The following is a 10,213-nucleotide window of genomic DNA, read 5'->3' as shown; positions in this document are numbered from 1 at the left end:
TTTTTCCAGGAAAAAAAAAGGGTTTTTTTTCAGATACTTTTAAAAATTTTTAGGGCTTTTTTTTTTTTTTTTTTTTTTTTTTTTTTTTTAAAATCTAAAAGCATTGCAAAGAAGCTTCAAAATCTTCTGTGGAAATACATCCAGTGACATTCTGCAGTCAAACCCATTGCAGTCTACCCTAAAAGCAAACAGAGGATCTGGAAAGCAATAATAATTACTAGCTTTTCCAAACCCCCCTTCACATGGGGGGGCTGGAAAATAATCCTCCAAAGTCTTTAAAACAGCCGACAAGATCTCTGGTCTCTGCTTTACTGGGCGATGCTGTGGGTGGCCTCGGGCACAGAGCAGCGTGCAGCAGCCCCAGTCACCCAGCTTGCAGGCTCCGCTCCCGTGGCCATGGGCACAGACTCGCTGCTGACCCCACAGGACCGTTGGCACTGCCCAAATTTGTCTGAGTGCCTAAACATCTGTGAAGGGGGCAATGACAAGAAGGACTCCTAAAATGAGGGGGTTTGCTCCCTGCTCCACGATGCTTGAGGTTACTGGACCAGGCTTCCCCCGGGAAGGATGTTTCTTCTCTGGCCATCCCCTGGTTTCTTCTGCAGCTGCTGACAGCCACCTGGGCTTGCTCATGCAGCCAGGGTCAGCCCTAGCTATTAATCTTCTGAAAAGCTTTGCTCACTTGTGTAAACACTGCCCCCTCCTTCCCACAGCTCTTCCTGGCCTGGGACTCATCCCATCCATGTCACTCCCACTTGTGCAAACCCGCCTTTGGCATTTCCTTGCACCAAAGGGACAGAGCAAAGCTCCTCTCCTCCTTTCCCCTGCTAAAGAAAAGAGAAATAACCCCCAAAATGGTGGGTTTCAGAAAAGACACACGTAGCCTTGGCAGCCAGGGGGCTGGACATCAGCTTAGACGGCGCTGGTGGGGCTGTGCTGGCTCGGTGCTTCCCCTGGGGCTGGGTTTGCAGAGGGGCACAGGGAAGTGACCGGTTTTCAAGCAGCATTCGGCCGGTCTCCCTTACTCCCTGGGAGCTTTTCTGATAGCCTGAGCACACATTTGTGGCCAGGGCCACAAAAACCAGAGCAATTCTGCCTCAGGCATCATCAACGCTGCAGCTTGCCTGAAGCCCTGACCTCGGACTCAGCAGATCCGTGGTCCTGCCCTGGCTCTGCATCAAATTTCTTGAGTGTTGTCCTGGGGCATCCACAAGCTACTGCTACACACACGGTGGCAAATAACCCAGCCTAGGCTGCGACGTCCTACACCAACACGGTGTCGCGCTCAGCAGTCTAAGGGGATGCTGAAGCATGGCAGGAGCTGGGCTGTGCTCAAACTTGTGGCTGAGCAGCCATTTTGTGTGTGCACCCCCTGCTATCCTCCCTGGTGAGGGCACATGTTTTTTGTAAACCCACAGCTCCTGCAGTCAGTTCAACATGAGACTCCCAAATCTAAGAGAAATGCCCCATGTTTCAAGCCACCGGGGGCACGAGGAGGCTAAGCATCTTCTGACACCTCCTAAGAGTGCAGAAGGGCAAAGAAAAGACTCACCCACATTTATTACGTATTTCGAATCTCTGAGTTTTAAACTAATCTGTGGGTCCCACATCCTAATTCCCATTCCCAGATGATGTGTGTGCCCTGAATCCCAAAACCATCTGTGAAGCTACTTCCTCAGGCTGATGCTTGCAACATGGCTGACCACCTAGGACTTCGGGCTGGGAGGTGATTCTCCTTGTGAACGCAAGGAAAGAAATAGGAAAAAAAACCCCAGATCCCCATGCACGGCCAGCCCGCCTCTGGTGCCGGGCAGCTGTGCGCCCCAGGAGGGCTGCAGCTCTGTACAGCAGTAGGGTTTTCACAGGCAGGGAGCCAGGGGCGTGCAAGTGCATGTGATGGGCTCAAAGCTGTAAGGGAACGTGAGGATCCAACCCAGAACTTGAGCCAATGCCCTAATCTTTGGGTCTTCATGCCTTCCTCATCCAGCGATCCGTTCAGGCCAACTCCTGCTGATTTCTTTTCTGTGGGGCTGCATACAAACATAAGACAAGCAGCCTGTGGTCCAGACAAGCTAGGGCCAGCTCTGGTGCAGAGGAATACCATGGGCTTTTTGGGTTTGATGTGCTGCTTGCCTGCAGGCTGCCCCAGAGACCAGGCAGGCAGCGGGGTGCTCCTGCCGGAGACATGGAGCTGATCCTTCTTCCTCTCCATCTTGCAGTGATGCCCCCAAGAGACCCCCTTTGTCCAAGGGTGCTCCCGAGCATGTGGCAAAGGCATCTTTCCTGTAACGGGGGATAAGGCTTCAAGTGAGATTTGGGAGCAGTCAGAGGAAAGCTGATGAAATAACTGGAGGGAGAGATGGACAGTATCAGGCTGGGGCTCTTTCAGTCCAGGTTTAGGTTTTTTTGCATCTCCCATCCTTATTTTCCTTCTTGCTGTGTTTCAGCTATGACTTTAAGCCCTCTGGGACTTCGGAGCTGGAGGAGGATGAGGGGTTCAGTGACTGGTCCCAGAAGCTTGAGCAGCGCAAGCAGAGGTGAGTAGGACACAGACAGACCGAAGGGAGGGGAACCAACGTCCCCAGCAGAAGGACCGTCCCGGAGGAGGGGCAGGACAGATCCCACACTGCTGGGACGGGTGCTCTCCGCCTGCCATTTGGGCTAGTGGGGAGGAGCAGGCTCAGGGACTGCCCCAGGCTTTGAGGATGTTTGGATTGAGCTTTGCACTCCAAGCAATGGCAGCCTGCCAGGACGCCTGGGTTTGGAGGAGTGACAACAGTGGATTTAAGCCACCTGAGGTGCTGCAGGGGGTGAAATGGCCCCTAACATAATCCAGGCCGGCCTAAAAAGCTGTTCTAAGTTATTGCTGCTTCCTGGCAGCGTAGTGGGTGTTATGGCCCCAGAGCACCTTGTGTGCTTGACTCCTCTTTCAGTGGGGGAAAACAGGCAGCAAAGAGCCCTGAGAGGCGCTTGTGTGGCGCCTCTGTGGTCCCCATCTCCCATTGCTCTCCCCTTGCTGAGCTGAACCAAACCCCTGCCTTAACCACTTCCCTTGGGTACCTGCACGTCCACTCTGTGACTCAGCTCTCCCGGCAGCTCGATTTTACAGGGAATTTTGTCCTGTGATGACACAGCCTCTTCTTTACCCCGAGACTGAAAAAATGCCTAAGATTAATATTTGCTCCTGAACAAATAAATAAAGCTTGCCTCTTTCTTGCTTTTTTTCCAAATGCTGTAGCTGAACCACTCTGCAAGCTGTACCCTCACAGCTCCAACCCCACAAGCACCTCACCCTGGCACTGATTATCACATCTGTGAGAGCAATTAGACATCAGTCCCATCTGCTTTTTGGCATGCCGCCTCTTTTTCTGCCCCCCCTTGCAAAGAGCTTGTCTGGAGAAAAAGGCTGCTGCTATTCCCTTCTTGGCCTTCAGAAGAGAATTAGCTGGAAGGGTTGCATGATGCCCTCCAGAAATTGCTCCTTGGCTATTTATGTGATGCTGTGTTTATTCTGTAGTGGGGCAGGAGGGTGCTGAGCAGGGGAGGTGGCACCTCTGGCAGGTGAAGCCCATCAGAGAGGGGTGGTGCTTTGAAGGCAGGGGCTGTAGAAGAGCAGGCTTTTGGCTGGAGGTTGGCTGGTAGGGGCAGCTGAAGGGCTCAGACCCTCTGGGCTTGCTGGGAGTGGGCTTTTTGCAAAAGCCGAGCTTGCTTCCTTGTGGGTGGCTGTACCCTGTAAAGTCCCTTCTGCGGCTTTTCCCTTCCTCCTTGCTCACCCAAAGGACAGGCTTGGAGCGTGGTGGGAGCCTAGGTAGGCTGTGTGTCTGGCTGGGATGCCCCACGCTGGGACAAGCGGTGCCGTGGCCGGGGTTTCCCAACTCCCTTCTCTCCTGCTTAACTGACTATGGAGCAAACCCTGCTTTTTCATGTGAAGGCTGTTCAGGCGGTGGCTATGACTGAGGGGATGGAGACAGTTACCCTCCCTTGGATGGAGCTAAAATGGCTTGTGGATCCCCTGAAGGTCTTGGTGCTAAGGCACTTTTTCTTTTTGGTTCTGGTTCCCCATTTTGGGGTGGGGGGAGTTCCATGCCCCCGCAGCTATCAGTTGCGTGCAGGAGGGTGGGAGTTGGGTCAGGCTAGCTGCCTCCCGTACAAAATTGCTGTGGTGCAAAAGGCATCCTATAGACTGCATCATATATGCTGGCCTGAATTTTTAATAGGAGCTCGCACTTTAGCTGGAGGCATTGCTGGCATCCTGGTTAAGAGGGACTAGTTACTGGGGCTATAAAGCCCTCGGAGCCAGTTTGCTGGTGGTGGCTGTGCTGTTGTGGGAGGATGATTAGTAGCGAGCCAGTGTGTGCATCAGCTTTTTCCCTGGGTGGCCAGTTGGGAGGGCTGGCTGATGGCTGCCCTGGGAGCTGCCTTCCCAGCAGCAGAGAGGTGGGTGGAAAAGCATCGCTTGAACTTTTTTGCATGTTTTGGTGCTGGCTGGTGAGAAGCAGTGAGTCAGTGCTGCTCTTTGGCAGCTGCCCGCTAGCCAGCTCTCTAGCCTTGCTGTCCCAACCCAGGTGATTTTCTAAGAAATGGGTGGGAGGAGAAAGCTATTCTCTGGCTGGGGAAAGTAAGATGGCAATAACATCTTGGTGCATGGCCAGTGAGAGCTCTGGGGTTACGTGCTCCCACTGACTCTTTGCCCAAAGGCATGGGCTGCTTTGCTTTTGCAAAGCTGATTGCTGAAACGCACTCCTGGGTCTCCACTCTGCAGCCTCAGAGACCTGGGGGAATCCTCTTGTCAAACCTCTTCGTATTTTTTTAAACCAAAGCCAAGGGGTGACCCTGGCTGCTTTGGGCCTCCTTGGTTTTGCTGGGCTATGACACGAGTGATGTGAGCAGAGGTGTCATTTATTCTTGTTATTTAAACCGGGGTCAGGTGTGGATGTTGCGTTGCCTGCAAAGCACTGTGCCTTGCAAATGAACAAAAAACCCCCATGTGAGTGGCTGTGCAGCCTTGCCCTGCGGTTTAGCTTCAGCTAGGGAGAAGGGGGATCTTGGGAGGCATGTTCACGTGTCTGTGCTTGGATCCTCCTCCAGCGAGAGGCTCTCTTGACATGGAAGATCAGTTAAGGGAGAGGAAGGCTGCGTTTAGTGCTCCAGGTTGAACTGATGCTGGGATCCATGGGGGCAGCCTCAGATCTGTGTTTGTGCCAGAGCGTGCTGGCTGACCTGGGATTTTGGCTGGAGCAGAGAATTCAGCCAGCATCACATTGTGATGGTAGTGTCCTCTCTGCCTGGGGTCCGAGTGGAGGCCAGGACCTGGTGTTCAGGTCTGTCTGATCTCTGTTTTCCTGCTGGTCTCGCCCACGGTGGGGCTGGAAAGGTGCAGATAACTTCAGCTCTGCCACAACTCTTAGCTGAGCTGTGTCCTGGGTATTCCAAGTACATAATGTGACTGCTGTTACATCTGGGTGCCTGGAACTGGCTGGGACCGTGGAAATGGCTGTGAGCTCTGCTGTAAAACACCCAGCAAGTTGTAGGCTTGGAGGAGTGATAAAATTGGTTTTCTAAAGGTCTGAGGCACGTGATGGTGCCTGTAGGCTCATAACAGTGCATTTTGCTTCTCTGACCTCTCTCCCCCACCTCTAGGTCTCCACGACAGTCATATGAAGAAGAGGACGGTGGTGTGAGGGAAGCTGAAGTCAAACTGGAGCAGATCCAGCTGGATCAGGAAAGCCCGGAGGAGATCCGGGAGGAGAATGTGGTTACTGGGGAGGAAGAGAGGCTGTGCCAAGAGGAAGAACAGGTCCGAGAGCAGGAGGAAGAGGAGAGAGCTGAGCAAGAGGTGGGATGATGATGAGGAGATGACCTTCTCCCCTTCTCCTTTCCACAGGGCTGGTGGGAGAGGTGGTGTTAGGGGCTGCTTTCCCAGAACTTGGCTCACCATTGCTGCTTAGCTTGCTGGGTGTTGAGCCCATGTAGACAAGCGGTTGCAGCATAACCTGGGGCTGCTGCCAGTCTTGCCTATGTTCCTTCTTGGGGTCGCTGCAGGTAGTCTCTGTCCTCTTGTGAGGGTGGTGTGTTTGCGCCCAGAACTTGTGGTGGTTTAGTCATGTCCCTGCAGTACCAAGAAGGAAAGTGCTACTATTTCTCCTGTGGTTTTGTGTGTAGTGAGTAGCTCTTCAGGAGAACTCAATTCTAAATTTTGCTGCTCATTTTTCTCTCCCCAGTCTTTATTGCACCTTTGGAGCACCTTGGCTTGATGTGTCTCTAAATCTTGCATTGCTTCCAGCTGAGGTTTTCTTTCTTTGCTCTTCTGATGAGGTGTAATTACTGGTCAACAAGAGACAAGGCTGGAACTTGAGAGGTGTGCAAGTCCATTAGGGTGGCCAAGCTGCAAATATCTTCTGTTGTAAATGGATTTTGACTTGCTGAGAGTGGTATGCTTTTTGCATCTGAACTGTGTGACTCCTTCTAGCCCTTTGTTCTGAAGGCAGCTGCTGTCTCTCCTTGTGGTGTCTAAATGAAATTCACATTTTCCTATCTCAGTAGTGGTAAGAAAACTTTATTAACTGATGCAAGGACCACTCTCCATATAATTTTGGAACCTTGAACCTGCAAAATTTGTCTGATATCCCCCACTCCAAATTAACATGAGCTTCTTCCTGGATGTTTCAAAATTAGATTATGTGAACGCAAAGTTTCTGTGCTCACGTGTTTGTTTAGTGTAAAGCAGGAAGCCTGGGAGATGGGGGAAAAAAAACCACCTTTGTTGCATAGTAAGGACTTTGCCCAGCTCACTTCCTGGCTCGTTCATTTTCTACCCTCAGGAAAAGAAGAGAAGGAGAAATGAAGAAGAAGAAACCCCAGAAAAACGCCAGAAGGCCCCAAGCCCTGCCAGCCTGGAAGAGGAGGAGCTGTGTTCTGACCACACTGCAGTGTGCTCCACGAAGGTTTGTGTTCCTGGGGCCCCCCTGGAGGTGATGGCAGTAGAGCACCTAGCTGATGGTGAGGGAAGATGGCCCAGGGCTTGTGGTAATGGAGGGTGTGATGAATCCTGTTATCCCACTCCTGCCACAGGCTGGGACAAATTGCTCGATCCGTTTCCTTCATCTCCCTTGGTTGTCAGCCTCCTCTCCTGCTTTGCCCGCTCGAGCTGTTGCAGGCTGTAATGGCCCCTGTCTGTGTAGGCTTTCCCAATTACCATAAATGTCTAAAGTTCATTGAGGACTACGGGGAATACTGTAATACTGAGAAAGATGTCTGTGCTTTAAGGCTGTGAATGTGGTCAAAGATGACACATGAACTTAATCAGAAAATGAAATTCCCCTTCCCCAAAAACCCCGCAAAAACTTGAAGCACGGGAATTTCCCTATCATACTTAGAATAAAATCAGAAAGTATGACTTTAAGGTTTTTTTTTTTTTTTTAAACAAAGTGGAATTCCTGATCTCTGAAGCATTGTGTCCTTCCCAATTGCATCCGTCTGCGTTGATGGTCTTGCGAAGCTTCCATTTTTAACTGAATTACGCCTCGTGACTTCTGTTGCGTTTGCTACAGATCCTCAGCTCTGTGCATGTGCATTTAAATACAATGGCTACAGATAAGTGGTTCCTGTAGCGGATGGCTTTTTGTCTTTGTAAGCCCTAAGCTTGCTGATTATGGCAGCAAGGGAAATGGTGAGGAGCCCGGGGTAGCCCGTTAATCTGCTGCTGGAATTATCTTTGCCTTTTTGCATCTTTATTTGTGCTATTTGCTGCTTAAGTCAATATTTCCTGGATGGGGAGAATGGTAGGAGCGCTTCCTTTTGCACCAGTAAATAGATCATAAGACGAAGGTTTCATCATCTATGACCACCAGATTCTTGCTCTTTACGGAGAAGCCTTTTAAAAATCAAATAGAGAGGGGAGAAAGGGTGGGTTTGGATGCAGGCCATGTGCTAATGTTAGGTTTGAAAACTGAGGCAGGGGTGGCCAAAGCATATGCCCTGAGTGGGAAAATGTGGGAAATGCTTCCAGTGCCTTTTATGTGCTTAAATTCTCATCGTTACAACCCCAAAACACACACAGCTTCCTGACCTGAGCTTTAACTGCTGCTGCTAGGATTAGCCGAGGGAAAGGTTTAGAAATATAGTCTTTGTGGTTTATAACGGTGATGTCAGAGCTTACCCATATGCAAAGCCGAAGGTAATGCTGTTCAGGAAAAATATGAGCTTGGGATCGTTCCAAAGAAAGGAGGCTCTTTGCACCCCAGCTAGCAGGGCTTGATGTGAACACTAAGAATTAAACACATTGACCACCAAGAAGGTGTTTTGGCCCAGGATTGCTCAGCAGAAACACTGCTTGCAGTGGAAAGACAAGAGCATCTGCAGTGGGTGGTGAGCTGTGGCTGGTGGGGGCCAGGTACACATCTGGGGCAGGCAGATGTTGGGACACAGTGTGATGGGGTGTTTGGGGTTCAGAGGGCCACTGTGGCCTGGGGGCTGAGATGGATGTGTGGTGGCAGGGGGGAAGCCTTGTACCAGCCCCAGTTTTGTCCCAGGCTGCTGTGAGCTCTGAGTTTTGAGGTTGGCTGAGTGGGCAACTGTGGTTTCTTCACGCCTTTAGAAAGTGCTTTGGACCAGAGAAATGCACAGCTCTCATTGCAAGGAATTGCCCTACAGGGCAGAGGGAGATGGTCTCCAAATAGCTTAGGAAAAGTTGGTTCCCACCTAGACTGTCATGCTGAGATCTGCTGTTACCTACAGCCTGTTTCTAGGCCCCTCTGTGTTTTAACTTGATGTTCAATTATGACCTTTTGGCAGCACCTGTGGGTGGTTTGCACCTGCACAGCATCTCTCCAGCAGGGTTGGCAAGGTTTTTTCCCCTTGATATCTTATCTGCTTATGGTTGAGAAGTTGAGACATGGGCAGGGATCTACCTGATTCCCTTTTCAGGTTCTTTTATGCCCCATGAGGTGCCAGCCTGCCCATCAATGTCCCAGAGGGATGGGCAACCCAATCTCTGAAGTCACAGCTCAGGTGAGCACCAATTCCTCCAGGACTAAGCAGAGGAGCAAGCTGGCAGCAGGCGGGCAGCCTGCTCAGCAGAAACTGCTGGCTGGAGGGGCCTCTGTCATGCTGCTGTGTTGGGACCCTGCTGGGTGACATTCCCTAAGGCATCTCCATTATCCAGGGTTGCACTGTTTGTTGGTGGTTGTGCTCTTCTCTAATGGGCCTTGTGCTCTTGGGCACAGCTGTGAAATGTGTCCTCTCTGTGACACTGTCTTGTCTTCTGCTTAGCTAAAATTTAGCACCGGCATCCTGCAAGTGTCTTAAAATGAGCACTTAGTGCTGCTCTTTAGCTGCTAATTTGGTAGGTGATGTTTCCCATGGCACAGGCAGCAGTACACAGGGAGAGAAGGCTCACCGTTACTTGGTTGCTGCTCCTTGGCTCTGCAGGAGCTGGTGTTAAGATGTAGCCTCCCCTTTGACTTGAAAGTGATTTTTCTGACTCCGTTCTTGTTCTCCAGGGCACAAAACAGCTGTGAGGTTTAGCAATGTTTCAACTTTCCCTTTTTCAGTGGTTGTGAAGTGTTTGCTTGCCTTCCTGTCTTGGCCAAAGAGTTCTTGCGCAGGAGCCTCTTGCGCAAAACTCTTTCCTGGTGGCTTGGCGTGAAGGGCTGCCCTGCTGGTGGATCCACGTGCTGACTGGCCCTGTCTGTGTGCTTCTCTGGTGTGGATAAGCCATGATGCAACTAATGCCTGTGCTCCTCTCGTGCTTGGCTCTTCTGCAGATGTGGCAGGCAGTGCCTCTAGTTTTCCCCTTTGCCTTTCCACTCTTGCCACTTTTTCTCTTGTGTCTGGCCAGGAAACCAAGTGCCTGAGAAAGGTACCTGGTCCTTGAGTGGGGAAAATGGTCTTGGTTGCTGTTTCAGCTGTCAGTCAAGCTGCATGTTGTTGGTTTGCCCCTGAAACTGGTTGGGCTGCTACTGTGCACCGGTGCTTTTGGTTGGGGTTCTGCTCACCCGCTTTGGAAAGGAGAAGGAAAAGTGGTGTTCAGTGTGGGAACATGGGACCGAGTGAGGCATTTCTAACCAGAGTCTGGGTGAGGGAGCAGGGAAGAGAAATGTTTGAACTGTGGTCAACCAAGGTGACCTACATCCATCAGAGGTCCATGGAGAAAAGTAATAGCTTTGTCTTTTCTCTCCCACTTCAGATCACGGACAGAACAGAGTCGCTGAAC

General features: G+C 51.2%; 1 protein-coding gene across 1 annotated transcript in view; it reads left to right on the top strand.

Moving 5' to 3' along the window:
- The window catches only part of LSP1 (lymphocyte specific protein 1), a 52,851-nt gene that overhangs the window by 27,728 nt on the left and 14,910 nt on the right, over positions 1 to 10,213 (top strand). Inside the window, exons 3-6 of the mRNA XM_035892853.1 lie at positions 2,448 to 2,537; positions 5,641 to 5,836; positions 6,822 to 6,944; positions 10,187 to 10,213. The exon at positions 10,187 to 10,213 is cut by the window's right edge and continues 2 nt beyond it. Coding sequence (XP_035748746.1) covers positions 2,448 to 2,537; positions 5,641 to 5,836; positions 6,822 to 6,944; positions 10,187 to 10,213 — 436 coding nt within the window. The remainder of the gene's footprint in view (positions 1 to 2,447; positions 2,538 to 5,640; positions 5,837 to 6,821; positions 6,945 to 10,186) is intronic.

Source organism: Egretta garzetta, unplaced genomic scaffold (assembly GCF_000687185.1).
Source record: "Egretta garzetta isolate BGI_Z169 unplaced genomic scaffold, ASM68718v1 scaffold44, whole genome shotgun sequence".
NCBI classification, from domain to species: domain Eukaryota; kingdom Metazoa; phylum Chordata; class Aves; order Pelecaniformes; family Ardeidae; genus Egretta; species Egretta garzetta.
Note: the sequence above shows the minus strand (reverse complement) of the source record. Positions and strands in the feature narration are given on the sequence as shown.